At 51.1% G+C, this 19,048-nt stretch overlaps 1 protein-coding gene across 8 annotated transcripts in view; it reads left to right on the top strand.

Annotated features, from left to right (window-relative positions):
- The window catches only part of MTSS1 (MTSS I-BAR domain containing 1), a 162,769-nt gene that overhangs the window by 109,214 nt on the left and 34,507 nt on the right, over positions 1–19,048 (top strand). For all 8 annotated transcript variants that reach the window (XM_073893190.1, XM_073893188.1, XM_073893192.1 and 5 more), the window contains exon 4: positions 17,297–17,381. In XM_073893190.1, the coding sequence (XP_073749291.1) occupies positions 17,297–17,381 (85 nt within the window). The remainder of the gene's footprint in view (positions 1–17,296; positions 17,382–19,048) is intronic.

The following is a 19,048-nucleotide window of genomic DNA, read 5'->3' as shown; positions in this document are numbered from 1 at the left end:
AAATGAGCCCCCCTGGGTGCTTGATTTCAATGAGAGTACTGTAGATCAGACAAATAGTTTCATCTTTTCAAGTTCTTCCTAAGGATGGTAGAAATTATTTATGAGACACTAAGTAAACTGGAGTTTAAGAACAGTTTTAAGAACAGAGATTAAGAACAGTTTTAAGAACAGATCTTTCTCCTATGAAATGAGCCTTTAAGCTTGCTTCAGGATGGCGGTCCCAGGTAGTGCTGCCCTGGCCCAGGGTGAAAGATACAGATGGTGTTCAGAGGCGATCCGGGAAGTGGTGAGCTAAGGGGCACAGTGTACTGAAGGAAGCTGAGGGTTCTGGACCGTTCTATCCTGGACAGGATGCAAGTAGGCGCCCAGGAGAGCACCTGTAGTTTTGGAACCTCACTATAAGGGGGTGGTGTCAGGAAGACAGGTGGAGGTCATCTGTTCCAGGATCTGGAAGGCTCCTCGTCAGGCCGTGCTGCTCCTCACAGCAGCGCGTGTTGGTGGAATGTGGGGTCCTCCTTTAGCAATGCCTGAGTCCACTTTTACGATGCAAATTATGTGCCCAGCTGTGCCCCCAGTTCAGCCGTGTCCCCTTCTCCTGATCCTGGTCTGCACAAGTGCGTTCCCCTGAGAGTTACCTAAGCATCCATATGCCTTCATCCCAAAGGGGTTTGATGCCTGGGGCCCTGGGAGAAGCTGTCCTTGGTGATGCTCCACGGAGGTGACTAAAGAGACACGTGTCATGGTGGCTTCCTCTCTCGTGGTCTGTGCACACGTGTATGTGTGCTCTGTATACGTGTGGACACAAGGCATGTATGTTTTTGCCATATGCAGCCTCCCAAGTGGTTCACTGAATACCATGAGGGTCCCTGGTGAGCTGCGTCTGTTTCAGGTCACAGGAAGACAGTGACAATCATGAAATTTCCAGGTGGCATTTAATGGTTGGAATTAGAAATCAGTCCTGTACTTAAGACCTAGAAGAAGCTACCTTCCACGGCTGTCTTTGTTTTGTTTGGCCTCCTTGAGCTAATGGCAGGTGTTGCCAAAGAGGTCAGGGTGCTTTACTCAAACCTTCTGCCTGGAAGGGAGAGGTTCTGCAGATGAGAAGGGCTGCCCTTCCTAAAGCTTCGCCCGTGCTCACTTGACTCCAGGGATTGCCGAGGAAAGCTCCCTGCCCTCTCCCTCTGAGCATGGGACAGGGTGAGTTCTCTGGCCTGGGGGATATGTCACCTGAGTCTAGGTGACTGGTTGGCAGGGGTGGGAGAGGAAGAAATGCCAGAAACATGCTAAAGCTGGGCCGCCCTTAGGTACCATTCAGCTTGTACATTCTCTAACTCCTAGATGCTGAAGCTGCTTTAGAAAGTGGCTTTAAGAAACCTCAGGGCTTACTGTCAAGAATAGCACTGGGTGGGTCCCCCGTCTTCTTTGTAACTCAGCCAAGTGACTGTTGTCCGGGCAGCAGAGCTGTGCCTGCAAAGGCTTTTCTAATAGCCTATAAGGGGCTCTGGAGCCTCCTGAGGTTGTTGGTAATTATCTTAAAAAATATGTTCTGAATATTGTGAGCATTTTAGTGGGCCCTGTTCCATCCTGATGGGGACTTCCGAGGGCCATATCGGTTCCCTGTCTTCAAGTGAAAAGACTACTCTTCGTTTTGCCTTCTTGTTGTCGTTTTTTTCTTTTGTGCACGCTCTGATATGGAAGAAGAATTGCTATCCCGTTGTTACATAATGCCTTGCACATAGTAGGTACACAAATAATTTTATTTGTGCAGGCAAAACAGACAAGCTTTAGATCTAAATATTCTTTATTAAATTAGCATTTAGATATACTCTTTTACTAAACGGTCTTGAACCTCAAGCCAGGCAGGCCTCCCAGAGTTCAAAGGGGTCAGAACTCCTGTCCCTTTTGGTTTTCACTCCACCGGTGAGCCTACCTCTGGTGAAGAACTGCTCATCACCCCCTTCTGGGAGCTCACATGTAGCCTCAGCTACCAGCTTGGTAGGGGTACCTGCTCTTCAGGATGGGTTATTGTCTGATTAAAACAATTTTATTTCTGTTTTGGTTTTCTTTCTCTGCAAATACCTACTGAGCCTTTATTCTGGGCCATGCATCTTGCCAGACACTGGGGATTCAGAGATGGCTGGGACAATGCGGCCGTCCACGGGAAGGTCCCTGTCTAGCAGAGGACACGGGCCCAGGACGCAGCAAGCCCAGGGCAGAGTTACAAGTGTGGTGACGCATGAACGTGCGTGGGAAGGAGGGGGGTGAGCCAGCAGCCGTCTGGCCCCCTTGTCTCTCCTCTCCCTCCATTCCCCCGCCCTGAACTGCGTGTGCTGGAGGCCCCTGAGGTGCGAATTCTCCATAAGACAGAGGAGAGAGCTTACTCCGTGCCCAGCTTTTTATACCGAGTCACTCTGAAGGCTACTTAACATCCTAGGCCTGGGGGAACCAGAGGCTCACAGGAACCAAGGGCCACTTCGTGACCTGTGCTTAGCGTACGTCCAGCCACTTTGCCCTCACATGCTGTCGGATGCTTCTGAGCCTTCTCTTTTTCTGGGGACCCAGATTTGCAGTTTCACTTGTTGGCAGGGGGACCTCTGGAGAGGGGTGGGAAGCTTCACCAGCAGGAGGCCCCAGTGTCTTTTGGGGGTACAACACGGCGAACAGTCTCATTGCCCATGTCCCTCCTCCAAGTCCGGGACATCTGGTCCACCTAGATTTCGCCTGGTAGGGTCCTTGTGGTGGTGGAGTTCTCGGGGATTTTGGGAAAGGGGTATTGGCTGATGAAATACCCCAGCCCCTTTGACCCAAAGCGTGGTTGCTGGTCTGGCAGTAAGTCAGCATCAGCTGGGAGCTAGTTAGAAATGCAGAGTCTCAGGTTCACTCCAGACCTTCTGAGTCAGAATCTGCATTTTAGCAAAATCCCCTAGTGATCACATTAAAGTGTGAAAGCTTACTGCTCTGGTTCCTGTGAGACCTTACAGCCAGATTAGCAAATACAAGGCACGCATCCTTCCATGGTTCCTGCATTCATGGCAGACACTGCTAGCTGATCTAGGCACCCACTTCTCCATCAAGTCCAGATCCAGCCTCAGAATCCTTCTTAACACAATGCTCCAGGCATCATTAGCAGGCAATCAGAATTAGCCGAGAAGATAAAAACCCATTTGCCCCACCCCCACCCTGCCTTTGTGAAGAAGTCATCTTAAAAAAAAAAAGGAATGCCTAGACCTTCAGGTTGAGAATTATGCCCCTAATCATTCCCCAGGGAAGAGGAAAGGAACACAAGAGCCCACTAAATGAACAGCTGTTGGCCACTGGAACATACACAGCGCAGTGGCCATAAATCAGACCCAGCTGGTCCTCGGGGTCAGGCAGCGAGCTGGACGGAGCAGGGAAAGCTGCTGTGTTCCCCTGGCTCCTGCATGCCCCCCCTCAGGACACAGGGCCAGTCCATGCTTTCTGGCAGCTTCCCGTGGGTTTTGTTTGATGGCTGAGCAGCAGTTAGGTTTAAACCACTCACGGGTGGTTATTGTCCTTGGGAAGTGTTTGTGCTCTGTTAGAAGACTAGGGAAAGAGGGTTCAGGGGAACAGAGAGCAGGAAGAAGATCAGGGGTAGCTCTGATCATCGAGTAGAAAGTTCATGTCCCATCGTCCCATCCCGTGACTGGCTCTTGGGGGCATCTCATGTGGGCTGGTTAGGTTAACCTCGAAGGGTCATCAGGATGCTAGGATTGTGTCCTGTTTTAATGGAAATTGGGCAGGACCAAGAAAATGTTTTGGGGGATGCATGTTTATCTTCTGCTTCCAGCAGCAGCTTCTAAACACTGAGGACTCCTTGCTTTTCCCGAACATCTATGGATGTACCTCAAGCTTTGGAAGATCTTATTTACTGAACAAATGACATTTCAAAGTAATATATGAGCTGTCTCCCCCCGCTCCCCCCCCCCCCTTTACTCTGGAGGACTCTAGTAACTGTGACTGTGGGATCATTTTTGCCAGATTTAATGCAGTTCCGGTACAACACAAAGGACTGTGGGTGGTTGAGTTGGCCAGAGCAGTAAAGAGATATAGAAATAACAGAATAGTCTGGTTCACTTCACTACTGGCTTGACCTTGAGACTCAGCTGGGGAACTCGAAACTAAAACCGGTTTACGCCCTTGCATTGAACAGATGGTGGATGGGGGGAGGTGGTGGCCGGCCCTAGGGTCCTGTGGATGCTTGCGTTGCATCACGATGCTGATTTCCTGCCTGCCTGAGCCCTATACCTGCTTTCTCTGGTCGGAAGAGCCAGCCTCCTGTTTGCTGTTTCAGGGTTACTTAGAAGAAACCTGATCAGAAACGATCCACAGATTCATCCAAAAAACCATTTGGCATAGGTGTGGCCTGAGATAGAAATGGAGGGGAGGAAGAGGAGGAGATGAGAGTGACCTTCGATGAATCTGGGTAGGAAATTAGCTGCAACACAGAAGTCTGTCGGAGTCTTGGCCAATGTGGCCACTCTTCCGATAGAATCTGACATCTGAGCTTCTCTTGCTTTTCCCTGTCACAGTGGCAGGTGGGGTGGGCAGCACGCATGGAGAGAGGGCTGGGGAGCGGGGGAGGTACTAAGAGAATTGGGAAGAGCCAGTGTTACAAGCCTGGAACTCGGAGGTCAGCACACCTGCCAATTCCCACGTACGGAGGTTTGCTGAGCACCTACTGTGTCCAGAGATGTGAGCACATCCCGTGATGTGCAGTTTGATGAGATGTCAGTGTTTCTAGAAAACAAAGAGATCTCGAATGAGACTAAGCATGGATGAGGTCTCCACAAAACTGTGCTATAGAGGCTCCTCCTGGGACAGGTCAGTAGCCAAAAGGGTGATTTTGGGAAGGACACTCCTAATGAGTAGGGAAGGGTCCTTTGCACCTGTCCAAAGGAAGCTGGCAGTTGGTGACCTGCTGAGACCATCCGTGTCCGCCCGGGAGCCAGGGCCCTGCATGCAGACCGACCAGCTACACACAGTCCGGCAGGGATGTGGCAACAGTGGTTTGAGTCTCGCTGATGAAACAGATGTTTGAGTGGAGGGGTTTTTATTTTCCTTCAGTTACAGCAAGGCAGGGGGCAGAAATCTGATTTCTCATCCATCAGCTATTCTGAGATGTATTTGCAACAGTGAGCTGTCCTGAAGAACGTTTAAAAGGTCCATAGACTCAGGGGCGCCTGGGTGGCTCAGATGGTTAAGCATCTGCCTTCGGCTCAGGTCATGATCCCAGGGTCCTGGGATCGAGTCCCGCATCGGGCTCCTTGCTCAGCAGGGAGTCTGCTTCTCCCTCTCCCTCTGCCTCTCCCCCTGCTTGTTCTCTCTCTGTCTCTCTCGCAAATGAATACATAAAATCTTGGGGAAAAAAAAAAGGTCCATAGACTCAGCCCTGGATACAGATCCTGAATTCTACTGTGTGACCTTCGGCAAATGACTTCACTTCTCTGAGCTTCCCTGGCCTCATCTGTAAAGTGAGGATAATAATACCTACCTTATAATGATACCTATATGAGGAGTAGAATGGGGTTAAAAATTGATTTCCGTGGGCTTGCAACTCGCTCTTTGCTTACAAGCCCTTAGTAAACAGTAGATATTCGTAATAATTTGGAAAGCAACAAGATTGCTTCCTGAGAGTTGATGAAGTCAGCACATTCTGGCATAGTGTAGGGATGTACAAGAAGCCCCTTAAAAGGACTAGAGCAGTTCATAGGCCAGCAACACATTTCTGGAGAGCAGAGGTTTTAAGGATAAATTGTTAGTCACAGGGAGGGTCTGGTCACCAGCGGAAGCAGAACCAGGGGATGGCTAAAGAGACCGCATCAAGGGCTCAGTCTCAGGGGTTTCATCACTTCTGGGGAGGTGGATGCATCAGGCTTTCTCTGATCCCCAAGATACAGCTGCCCTATTCTGTGTCCATATTGTTCATCAGGCCCCCTTCTACATGATCTGGCCTTCCCCGAAGGCCGCCTGGGAGGTGATGCCCAGATCAGTGGCTGTAAGCATTGTATCTGCCCGGTGGTTCAGTTTCACCAGCTAAGAAAACATAGCAGCCCACATCCGCCTTGCCTGCACGAGTTGGCTTCCTTGAGTTGAGTACCTGGCTCCAGTGGGGGTGTCTTTCTGCACCCCTGCATCCGAGGCAGACCCTTGTGGGGGGCGCTGGTGGTGGCAGCTGTCTGGGGGGCCATTGGCATTTCCTGGTTCATACCCGTCCCCCCCAGCATTTTCCAACCGGGTACCATTGCGTCTGAAACGGCGGCAGGGAAGGTTCCCAGTCGGAGTGCATTTGCTCCTGCCCTGTCTTCCCCAGAGTGTGAGCCGGTCTGCGTGTTTGTGTTTCCATATTACCACTCTTGCTTTGCTTTTGAAACAGCAACAAAGAAAGAGGAATATTGGTCTCTGTGGCTGCCAGTACCGTGCATGCCAGAATCTCGTGCTTGCTGAAGCCGCCAGATGGTGGTGGGACTGTGTGTGGTTTTGTTTCCTCTGCTTTTTGAAAAGTCGTGAAGTGGGAGAGGCTGGGGAGTGTGAGCTTGGCTGCAAGATTGTCAGCTGATAACAGTTTGCAGTGTCTTCCACCCTGCATGTGGGCACAAGGGTGTCTTCCCAAACTGTGTTGCTGACCCTGTCCAGCATTTGCTGAGTACACGGTATTAGCTGTCCCGTAAACACCAGCTGGATTGTCCATCGCCTGTAAGCCACATACAGTGTAGCTGAATAATACAGTTTTTCAAACAGGAAACTCCATGTGTTTTTCTCTTCCGTGAAGATGGAAGCGGGTGGTTGGGATTGCCATTGTAGCAAAAGGGAAGTTCGGCTTCCTTTGTGGGGGAGATTTAAGGGTTTATTTTTAAAAATCTTTATACTTCTTTTTTTTCCACTTTTGTCCTGAGGGACCCCATGAGGACAAAAGGGGGCAGATCCTTCCACTGCTTAAAATACTGCTCACATTTCTCATCTGTTAGTTTCCTTGAAATGAGGTTGTGGATTTGTTGCAAGAACATTTGGGTGATCCAAGTAGCACATGGAAAAGTGTTGGGTGTTCTTGAAACCATGGTCAGGGTTAACATAAGGTGTTTGGATGCTGTTCCGTGATTGAAGTCTGACAAGTGTCTCCACTGAGCGGAGCGGCTTACGTAGCTAATGTGAATGGTAAACTGTCTGCATGGTAACCCGCGATACCAGGAACTGGTTGTTTCTTTCCCCTTCTCCTCCCCTCCGCTCCCTGCCCCATCCCCTCCATTAAAGAAATGTAGGGCATCAAATGATGCCACCTTTTCCCTGTTGTCCATCTCTCTGTGCCCAAGGATAAAAATAAAATGCTGATGAAGCCAAAAGAAACACAGTTAATTTGTTCTTAATATCCTGAGTGCCTTCTTTGACCTTTAAATGAAAATGATGGTGCCCCTGACAGGAACCGCCCGCCTCACAAATGCGCAGGGATGGACTTGGGTGTGTTTCCCAAACATGAGGAAGGACAGCCAGTGTGGGACTCCTGAGAGGGCATCAGGAGCTTCTTTGCCAATTAAAGGCAAGAGTGTGATGTTGAGCATTAAGGAACTGCTGGTTTGTTGCTTAGTGAGTTTTCCAAGGGAACTTCCAGCCCAAAGGTCACCCTGAAAATTCCCTGCTTCCACGTTTGGGTGAGCTGTGCGTTCCATGAGGACTGGGGCTGTCTCCCTGTCCATGGCATGGGAATGGGACCGCAGTAGCATTTCTTCAGTGTTTGTTGAGTGTAGGAATGCTGTCCTGTCTCTTCTCCAGCATCCTGGCTGCCATAAGATGCTTTTCCTTAGAGGAAGAAAGAGGGTCAGCCTGGAGGTCACCCGGAAAGTCCACTTTCTAGAGCCTCAGGCCGGTCCGCCCACCTCCAGCTGAGGTCCAGTTGGTCCCCTGTCTGGAGTGCCGAGTGCTCCCTACAGACCCATTATGTTGTTGGTCCAGCTGTGGTGGTGCCCCTGATGACCCTTTGGACTTGGCCCCTTGGATTGGATATGTGGGTAATGCGTGGTCTTTGTTAGGGCATCATGGTTGAGCTTCTCTAAGGATGAGAACTGAGCTCCCCTCTTTCTTATTAGAATTCAGGCTCACACTCAGGTCCCCGAGACACTTTTACTCCCCCTTTCGGAGTCCGGGTACCACCACTCAGAGCTGTGAGAACCCCAAAACCCACCTGCAAGATGGCAGAAGTGGGGCGCCAGCTTCCCCGTCAGGTGCGGCGCCGGCGTGTGTGCAGAGACATGGTGGCCGTGGCGAGGGTAGCAGATGGAGTCCCCAGCCGTGCCCTGCGTGGTCTAGCCAGAGCCGCAGCTGATGCACGCCAAGGCAGCTTCTGTGATGCCACGCCCGGGTGGTCTTCTGGCTGGCCAGCAAGGTGAAAGACCCCTGACGTTTCAAGACTTTGGGGCTCTTGAAGAGCAGCGGCTGGAGAGAAAGGACAGACATGCTCTCCCCTCCTATTCTGAACCCACGATGCTGCACCCTGCCAGGCCATTGGCAGGATAGCCCCTGAGTGCCCTGTGAGGGTACCAAGCGTTGGAGTCCACGGGACCTTTCCTTTCCATCCTTTACTGGAAGGAGGGTGGTGACACACCTGTCTTGATCTTTGCAACATAAAATAAACTGCAGAGAAGGAGAGCTGGGGACACCTTCAAAAGCTGGCTAGCCAAGGACAGCTTGCCTGCCTGTTGCGGAGGCCTGGGGGCACCGAGAGATTGAAGCTCCGGCAGCCGGCTGACCGTGAATCTCTTGATACCACAGCTCTGAGTTCCAGCAAATGACCACTTTGTTGATGCATAGCTAAGCAGACCTTTCCAAGGCAGACCCTCTGGACCGCTCCTTCTCAGCCTTTGGTCTCCTGAGATGTTTGGAAAGAAGGAATAATCCGGGCTTTCGCAGAAAACACCCTTTGTACTGTTAACTTGCCTTCCATGTTCTCATCAGCCAGCTGCTTGGAGAAGGGCCGTATTCCACGTGGGAGAAGTGAGGGCCATCCTCTGGTGGCTGGCACATTGATGTGGACAGTCGCTTCAGCCAGGCCAGAGTTACTTTGGCCCCTGCCTTCCTGTTGGACTTGGCTGATTATGGCCACACCAGAGCCCTACTTAATTGGCCCATTGATGTAACCAGTGCTCTTTCTCTAGAAACTGTACCAACCTCTGCCTTTAGCAAGCTCATAGTTGGTGGGCTTCTCTCTGTATAGCCACACAGTATGGACCATTGCTAAATTATTTAATTATAAGGTATGTAAATCTTTGGAATATGAGTGTAAAATCAAGATTGGTTATTTCTATGAAATAAGTGGAATGCTTGGGGCGCCTGGGTGGCTCAGTTGGTTAAGTGACTGCCTTCGGCTCAGGTCATGATCCTGGAGTCCTGGGATCGAGTCCCGCATCAGGCTCCCTGCTGAGCAGGGAGTCTGCTTCTCCCTCTGACCCTCCCCCCTCTCATGTGCTCTCTCTCTCATTCTCTGTCTTTCAAATAAATAAATAAATAAATCTTTACCAAAAAAAAAAAAAAAGAAAGAAATAAGTGGAATGCTTAAAATACGGGATAGAAGCAAGTTGCTTTTAAAAAGAAATATCGCCATCAAATGCCGTATGGATGAGGCAATTGTGAAAGATTGGGGACAAGATTGTAAAAAATCTGGGATACTCAGGCTGTTTCACAAGAAGCCCAAACTCTGAATCATAGGTGATGCATTTCGGGTGTGATGTGCGCAGCAGAGATGACCCGAAACACGAACTGGCACTACGGTTTAGTAGAATACAGTCATCCACATCTGAGTCTAAGCAAGTTAGACCCTTCGCGAGGTCACACAGCTAGCGAGTGGGGGAGCTGGGCTTTGAATCCACATTATTTCCCTTCAAAGCCTAGCTTACTTAACCCTTTTGCTCTACTGCTTTTCTTCTTGGTCCCCGTGTTAATTCGGGAGATGGCAGGGCTCTGGCTCCAGATCAGCCCTGGTGCGCATGCTGCTGTGGGGTCTCCATGGCCTGCAGGCTACATGGGGTCCGCATTGTCACTCAGGTATGCAGCACTGGGGCGAGGGAGGGGGTAGTGGAATACAGCTGGGAAGGGGCCCCCAGAACTCTTTTGAGGTCAGTGGGGAGGGGATGGGGTCACATACCACAACAGGTAAGATCTGTTGTGGATTAAAACAGGTACATTTTGGGACAAGGTTCCTGATACAAATACGTCACAGGGTGACGTACAGTCTTATTTGGTATGTGTGGCGTATCTGGCATGTTTGGTGGTTGTGTACCCAGGAACCACGCACAGCCACCCCTCTGAGATCTCTTAAACTTTAACCAGGTGGGCGCGGGGCGCGATTGCACGCATTTGCGTGCACAAGGACGGAGCACCTGCCCGGGCTAGGGTTGCATGGCACCTGTGTATGGTGTCCAGTGTCACTGATCTTCGGAGACACTGTGGGGCTGTCAGTGCTTTGCTGGCCTGTGTCCAGACAGAAGTCACGAGCCGTTGAGTGGCTAGAGGTCACTTTCGTATTCCACTGTCCTTGCTCCTCTGAGCCCCTGTCTGTCCCACGAAGGAGCTCTTCCTAACTGCATGGATGGTGGAGCTTCGGTGCCTGGGATCGGGCCCATCTCTGGCCCCTTTCATAGCTGTGTGGATCCTTCTGGTATTTTACCCTGGAACATCAGCTACCTCTGGTGGAATCCATGTGTCCCTAGGGCTGCAGGGGAGGGAGTCAGTGCCTGTTGACTTTGTGGGGAATGTCAGTTGCGTGTTTTGGAATTAATCTTTCTCTGACGGCAAGTGGAGTCGTTTCTTCATCACATGAACAGGGGGTGCCTGTTACCTCTGCTCAGGACGCTGGGGGTGGGCAGCGAACCCGCCTCTTGGAGTGGCTGCAGTGTCTGTTGGTGGGGCCACCACCGTCCCAGGGAAGATGTCAGCTGTGGCTTGTCCAGGCCCAGCGCCGAGATCAGCTGTCCTTATGGGAGACGGTCAGTGTTCCCCTTGGCTGGTGGCTCTCAACAGGCGTGATTCTGCGCCCTCCCCCTGCCCCAGGGGACATTTGACAGTATGGAGACATTTCTGGTCATCCTGACCTGGGGCGTGCTATTGGCACCTGGAGGGCCAGGGACGGACACTGTGGGACACCCCACAGCGCTCAGGGCAGCCCCGCACCACAGACAAGGCTCTGGTCCAAGACATGAGCCATGCTGGGGTTGAGAACCCCTGCAGTAGGTAAGCGGCCCTGCCCCTTTGAGCCCTCCCCTGCAGAGGCTTCGGAGAGCCTTCCCCTGTCCTGTGGCTCTTTCGGGCTGCTAATTAGGCTCCCAACAACATGAGCCCTCAGAGGGCCACCGGGAGGTACAGTGACTTATTGTGGCCCTGTGCTTCTTAAATCTTGCTCCCCCTTCCCCCCTTCTGCTGCAGAAGCTGGGTCCGACAGACCGGCTTTTCAGCCCTCGCTGGCCACCTGCACGCCGGAGACCCCACCATGGCCAGTGCATTAGTCCCCCGCTGTGTGGGGAGATGGAAGCCGCCTGCCAATGAGGCGGCGTGGAGGGGTGGGGACGGGGCCGCTGGACGCATGCCACTGTCCCGCCTCTCTGCAGAGCCACCGTGTGGCAAGCTATAGTCTGAAAGGGTGTAGCCCTCGTGGACTTTTCGGGAGATGATTGTGGCACGGTGCCTCCCCATTTTTCCTGTCGTCCCCCAAATGGCATAAAACAGTTCGTATTCTGTTTGTGACTTTAATGTGTCTCTTTGTCCTCAGTTGGGAATGTGTCCAGTTTGTCATAGTGGGCGAGGGCCTTTGGGTGTCAGTAAAAGGGGGGCTTGGATCTTCGCTCTACCACTTCCCAACCCTGGGGCCCTCAGCAAGTCAGTTCACCCACCTGAGCTCCAGTTTTTCCATTTATAAAATGGGGACAAGAATACCAACCCCACGGCATTGCTGCAAAGATTGCGTTCCCTGCACCATTTTGTAGCTGTCCCCCCCCAGCCAGTCCACTGGCCCCTCAAGGGTCAGGCCCTTGGCATCATCTTTGGATTCACTTCAATTCTTGCTGCAGGCAGATCCTTATTATGGGGTGCATTGAGTCTCACAAAGAGATAAGTCGAAGTCTTAACCCCCCCAGTACCTGAGAATGTGACCTTATTTGAATATGAGGTCTTTGCAGGTGTAATCAAATTAAGGTGAGATCATTAGGGTAGGCCCTAACCCAGTACAGCTGGTGTCTGTAAGAAGAGAGAAATTTGGACACAGATGTGTGCAGAGGACAGAATGCCTTCACAAGTACCTCGTGTGAAGACGGAGACACACAGGAGGCTGCCCCTCGACAACAAAGACAGACTGGAGTGATGCATCGACAAGCCAAGGGTTGTCTGTAACCACCAGCAGCTGGGAAGAGGGGGGAAGGATCCTCCCATGCGGGTTTCCGTGGGAGCCCGGCCCTCCCCACACCTTCATGTCAGACCTCTGGCCTCAAAGTGTGAGACAGTACATTGTGGTTGTTCTAAGCCAGCTGGTTCGGGGTCCTTTGTTACGGCAGCCCTGGGAAACGGATGCAATACTCAATAGGCATTGGTGGAGTTTTTAAGTGTCTTCAGGTGCAAAACGGAGTATTCTGCCCCAGCATTCATACCCTGATAGCCTAGCCTCTGGACTTTCATCTTTTTTCTCCACCGTTTGTGTCCTTTGCAATTCATCCAGTGTAGATCACTGACTAATTTTGTGCTACTTTATTATAAAAACCTTTGCTTCTTACAGCAGCAAGTTCTCATGTGTACCACGTTGGAAAGAATTAAGATCTTTGCCATAAAGCATCTTTGTGTAGCTCAGCAGCTACTGCCCAGACTGCGATTTCTTTCAGCAGCAGGTTGCTTCTTGGTGCTCGAGGGAAGCGCAGGAGGCCCGTGCTCCCTTCCCTCTTCTCCTTTCAACTGGCAAGAAACAGAACCAAATCAGAGTGGCTTTAAAAATAAGGAAATGTATGCTCTTGCAAAACGGGAGCTCCAGGCCCAGAGGTTGCTCAGGGGCTGTGTGTTAGTGTCTCGGCTCAGGGAGGTCACTGGGGTTGCCGGCCCCTCTGTCTTCTGTCTGGAGGACAGATCTCATCCTAAGGCAGGTGTCCCCATGACCATAATGATAGCTGACTGCAGCAGATGGGCAGCCTGCTTTCTGTTCGTGACCTGTGGGGTCTCTTTGGTGTGTTGATGTTAAGATCAGGGACATTTTCCCCATGGGCCTCCACAACAACTTTCTCTCTTCTTTGTCCCATCCCTGAACCAGCCACTGCCAAAGGGGGTGGAATTAAGTCATTGGCCCAGACTTAACCATCTGAGGATGAATGGGCTCTGGAGAGAGACACATGGTGCCCCTGGGCACTCTCCAAATTAGTGACTCTTATGCAGTGTTGGTGGGCAGAATACCGCCCTCCCCAAAGGTGTCTCCATCTTCATCCCAAAGGGGACTCTGCAGCTGTGATGCAGTTAAGGATCTTGAGGCGGGGAGATTATGCTGGATTATCCAGCTGGGTCTGTGTAATCACAATGGTTCTTATAAGAAGGAGGTAGAGGATCAGTGTCAGAGAAGATGTGAGGACCCTGCAGAGGTCAGAGAAGAGAAAAGATGCTAAGCTGCTGGCTTTGAAGATGCTGGAAGAGACCACAAGCCAAGGGATGCAGGCAGCCCCTAGAGGCTGGAAAAGGCAAGGAACAGATTCGTCCCTAGAGCCTCCAGAAGAAACACAGCCCTCCTGACACCTTGAGTTTAGCCCAGTGTAACAGATTTTGGACTTCTGACTTCTAGAACTGTAAGATAATAAATGTGTATTGCTTTAAGCCATTAAGTTTGTAGTGATTGATTATAAAAGCAATAGGAAGTGAATATACCATTGTTCCTTTGGATGGATCTTGCATCAGTCTAGACCTTTTCTAAGAGAAGACGCTTGTATTTATTTTGAGTATTCTATAGTGTGTACGTAGAAGACACACAAAGATGTATGGATTAAACAAAAGACAAACCCAACCCCCCAGGTCCTGCCTCCAGGTATAGGCCTGCCCGCCTGGTGATCCGCTCTCAGAATGGTAGATGGTGGCTCCTTCCTTCAGCACCAGTGCTGGGTGCGGGGAATCCAAAAACAAGTAAGCTCTTGTCCTCACTCACAAGCTGCTGAGTGTCTCAGCTATCCATTTGATTCCATAAATATTCTCACTGTCAGATCGGAGCCCTTCCAGATGTCTGCTCTGTCTTTGTAGCTAAAGCCGGTTTCCTCTGAAGCTTTTTCAAACTTGCTGATTTTTTTTTTTTTGGGGTGAGTTTTAGCAAGGGTCAGGAAGAGCATAAGATGTTAAGCACATCCACAGATAGAGCTATTTTTAGGGTGCCCCATGTTGCTGCGATCAGCAGTAATTCCCGCGGACGGGTCCCGGGGTCCGTGGAGGTCACCCGCCTGTCTTCTGCCCTGTGCCAGTTGGACAGAGACGCGCTGTTTGGAAGTTGTCTTTGCCGTTTTCATTTCCTCCCCTCTCAGGCTTTCCTGTGCTGCGGGGCCCGTGTAGGACCTGCTTGTTATTGTACCATAGACCGGCTGTTTCTGGGAAGGAACAGAAGGAAGCCTCCGGCTTTCCTGGGGGTGACACACGACCGGTGGCCGTCTAGGGAAAATGTCTGGGAACGTAACAGAAATAATGGAGAGGAGAAATGGGGGGAGGGAACCGACCTTGAGTGATCTTTTCCAAGCCCGGAAGCCCGTCTTGGGGAAACTGAGGCAGGGGTTATCCGTGAAGCACTTGCCCATCCCTGCGCTCTCGGGGGTAGCTTAGCAAGGACAGGAGCTCAGTCCTGTGGTACCAGTTCGACATTTCTGGGCTGCACAGCCAGAATTTGAGAGCGGGGCTTTAAAGACCTAACGGCCCTCATAGCGTGTCGCTCAGTAAATTCAGTGGTATTCATTCTAGGCTCTTGGCTCTGCCCCTGCCCCACCTTCCACTGTCTGTAGTCAGAGCCATATGCTGAGTGGTGAAACGCATAGGTTCTGGAGGCTCGGCCTGGGTTGGAACCCCACTTAACTAGAAGCATGACCTTGGGCAAATTCCACAAGACACTTTTCCTGTCTATAAAATGGGGATATAATTGTACTAGCAGAACCAGGAGCGTTTCGAGGGTTGAGGGAGTTCCTGTGTGCACGGCACTTCTCCCTGCACCCGGCACAGCCTGAGCTCCAGCCAGGTGACTCACCTTCTCACGACCTTCAGCGCCGCCAGCCTTGCCTGGAGAGGACTACATTGCTACTCCAGGGCCGGTCTGTGTTCTATGCTTTATTGACCCTGCTCCCCAGAATGGGATTCTGCTTCCAGTTTTTACTGTTGTCAGCATTTCGAGGACTGCCCTCCTGGGGAAGGATTTGCTCTCGTCCTTAATTGTTTTCTTTGGTTAAATTTCTAGAAGTAGAATTGCCGTGTCCAAGAGGGGACTCGTTTTTAAAGGCTTTCCTGGATGGATGCTGCCAGATTCTCCTCCAGAAAAGGGACTAGTTTACACTCCTTCCAGCAGTGCATGAGTGTGCCAGCTTCCTTGCATGGCCAGGTTATTAACTTTTAATCAAATGAAGGCCCAGGAAAAACAGGAGTTATTTCCCTGGGGATAAAGTGTTCCTTGCCTTTGCTCCTGAAGCAATAAAAGCTTGCCCGTGGCGCGCGTGCAGGCAGCGCCCTCTACTGGTTTTCTCTGGTGGAGAATGGTGAGCCGCAGTAGATGGGGATGCCCAGGTGGGTCTCTAACTTCCACGAGTGGCTGCAGGGGCCAGGGGCTAAAGGGTGACATTTTGCCAAGACTCCCGGCTGGCTCTGCCCAGCCTCAGGTGACCTTTAGCTCTTGCTCGGTTTTCTTACAACAGTGCTTCACAAACTGGGATTTTGCTCCCCAGGGAACTACTGTCTGGAGACATATCTAGATGTCACAGATTGGGGGGCGGCTACTGATTTGTGGAAGGTCAAGGCCAGGGATGCTGCTAAACATCCTACAATGCACAGGATCCCCCACCCCCCAAACAAAGACTCATCTGGCCCACATGTCAGTAGTATTCAGGCCAAGAAGAGGAATGGGGGAATTGTTCTAGAAGGCTTTTCTTTTCAGACTAAAATGGGATATAGAAATAGTAATATTTAATATATATTACTATTATCACTAACTTTTTTGGTTCTGGAAATCTGTTGTGCCGAATAAAATGGAAAATAGGAGGAACTGAATAGCGCACTGACGTTTCTAAAAGAGCAGGCAGAGGGGGGGAGGCATGCACTATAGTAATGTCAGCAGTGCTAATAAGGGAGGGCATTTTTTTTTTTTCCTGTTAACTTGGCTTGGTTAAACCTACCATAAATGCCTGCAGCTTTCCCTTGAAGGCCTTGTCTGTGGAAAAGAGTGCTTTACTGACACTTCCCCGCCCCGATTTCATGAGTCCTAGTATTTTCATAACATTTATAATTGCGCTTTCCAGTGCTTGATGCTGAATTCCCATCTGTGGTTGCAGTTTGCTCCCCCACACCCAACTAAGTGCTGATTCAGGCACTGTTTCTAGGAGGGGGAAGGAGGGAAACTTCACACGTAATCTGAAAGGGGGTGTGCCCGAGGGGGCGGTAGGACAAGAATTTTGGGGAAATCAAACCGAATTACAGCTTACTTTGACATTTGTCGAGTCTGAGGACCTCTTTCGCCAGCCTTACCCCAGACCCCTCAGGAAAATGCTCCCCTATTTCATCTTGCTTTGGCCTCACTTGTCTCCGAATGACTTGTATTCTAGACTATGTGTTTTGAAACAGCTAGAGTGTCCTTATTGGCTGTTCTAAATAATGCTAAGGGGGTTATTTGGCCAGAAGTGGAAAGCAAAACAAAACAGAACAAAAACAACAGCTTTTCCTTAAATATCAGATACTATTTTGATCGTCTTCCTTGGGAAGTTATTTTTCACAATGCAGGTCACGATCCGTTAGTGGGTCGTAAAATCAATTTCTGGGTCACAGTTGGCATTTAGAGAAAATCAGGATAGAAAGTCTTCCTGGGCATTGTGTATAGTAAGGGTAGCCTTTGTTTTGGTGATTATGGAAAAATGCGTCACCATGTATATTTACACGTGTGCGTGCGTGCGGGCATGTATGCACGCCTGGCGAGAGGCAAGTGGCTTGGGTTTTACCCCGTGGTGAAATCCGGCTTCTTTCCAGATGATTTCATTCTCTCTTCAAGATTTCAGTGATCGCGGCTTGTCTCCTGTCCTCAGCTTTGCCCGTGTTTCTTTTTCAGGTGGAACCAGGGAGATTGGCTCCGCCCTGACCAGGATGTGCATGAGACACAGAAGCATAGAAGCCAAGCTCAGGCAGTTTTCGAGGTGAGGAGCGCGTCTCGCCAGGATCTCACTGGCCCTTGCTGGTTTCCGGGGAAGGGGCAGCATTTTTCCCCCGCAGCGTTGCAGTGCCCACAGCCCGTGATGCTCCTCCCTCACTGATCAAGTGTTCATGGGCCGTCTGCCGCGTGCCAGGCTCTGGGTGGGGTGCTGGGGGTGCAGCGGACAACCGGACGGCCCGGGTCCCTGCCCTCATGGAGCCCTCACCCCACTTTTTGCTCCTTGTGGGTCTCTCCTGGCCTGCCGCCGGCGTGCGAGCAGGGCATGCACCCTCTGCAGGAGCCTCTGGAAGGGGAGCCGTGGTGCTGGGGAGTGGGGCACGCGCTGTTCCCCGGGGGCATCCTCTCTACCCACCACGGATAGCGGTAGCCATGGAGCCCTCCGTGCTGCCGGCCTCTTGTCTGTCTTACCAGCATCCGGAGTGGGTAGAACTGGCAATGGTTGGCCACAGGGATTTGGAGTCACCAGTGTTCCAGTGGGGGGCGGCGGGGAGGGACATTCTTCCAAGCAGATCGGAGCATTCTGCTTTACAGATCGCAAGTTGTGTGAGGGGTTGCCGATGTGAAAGGCCTCTGGCCCACGTGGCCGGGCCACCATGGGAAGTGGCAGAACGTGGTGGGAAGTGCCTGGTCTTGGAGACTGGTAGGCCTGGGTTTGAACCCCAGGCTGGCCGCTCAGGCACGGGCCTCTTGGCTGGAATCTCAGCTACTATAAATTGGGGTGCTTGTGAGAATTTATGGAATGTCCACACATTTCCAGCAGAAAGCACCTGGGTAGCAGGTGATAACATCTGCCCGCCTTCCCTCCTGCTCGCTCCCAGACCATGCAATGCCTCCTCTCCCACATGTCATCCGGGTTTATTTGCAGTAAAGAATGAATGAATGAATGAATGAATGAATGAATGGCGGTACCCTACCCCGTTTTAGGGATGAGGAGACACTGGTTCAACAGCCAGTGTTTATGGAGCACCTACTATATGCCAGGCACTGTCTTAAGGCGTGTGGGCTATAGCAGTGAATAGAACCATGCCCTGTCCTCACGGGGCTTACACTCTAGACACTGCATACACCTCCCACAGCGTCAGGCCGTGGGAAATGCCACGAGGCGAAATCTGTGGGCTAGGAGACAGGTGGCCACTGTTCCACCCTGGGTGGTTAGGGAGCAAGTCTGTTCAGAAGGACGATTTGAACAGAGACCTGGAAGAAAGGAGGGAGTGAGCTGTGCTGATGGCTGGTGTGTGTGTGAGGGAGGGGAGACCCTGATGAGGAAAGGAGGGAATTGTACCAAGAACCTGAGGATCTTCAGGAGGCCTACCATCAAAAAGTAGTCTGAGAGCACCTTTGTAGTAATTCTCACCAGGGCAATTCGAGCGATTTATGGGCACTTGCTAATTTTTCTACAACATCTCTGTGATGTAGGAATGTATCCATTTTCTTCTGTTACACGGACATAAACCCTGGGACATAAACCCTGGGGGTCTGTGCCTCGCATGGTTCCTCTGTGTGGGGAGGTACCTGGGGATGCCTTCTCTGCTCTTCTCCAGAAGCTGGCCATTCAGCTTTTCCTTCTCCAGGCTGTCCACAATTAGTCTACACTCATGACTTCTAATTCTTTTTTTTTTTTAAAGATTTATTTATTTATTTGAAAGAGAG

The sequence above is a fragment of the Callorhinus ursinus genome, unplaced genomic scaffold, assembly GCF_003265705.2.
Source record: "Callorhinus ursinus isolate GAN/ISIS: 27379988/994484 unplaced genomic scaffold, GSC_fseal_2.0 scaffold5, whole genome shotgun sequence".
Lineage (NCBI taxonomy): Eukaryota > Metazoa > Chordata > Mammalia > Carnivora > Otariidae > Callorhinus > Callorhinus ursinus.
Note: the sequence above shows the minus strand (reverse complement) of the source record. Positions and strands in the feature narration are given on the sequence as shown.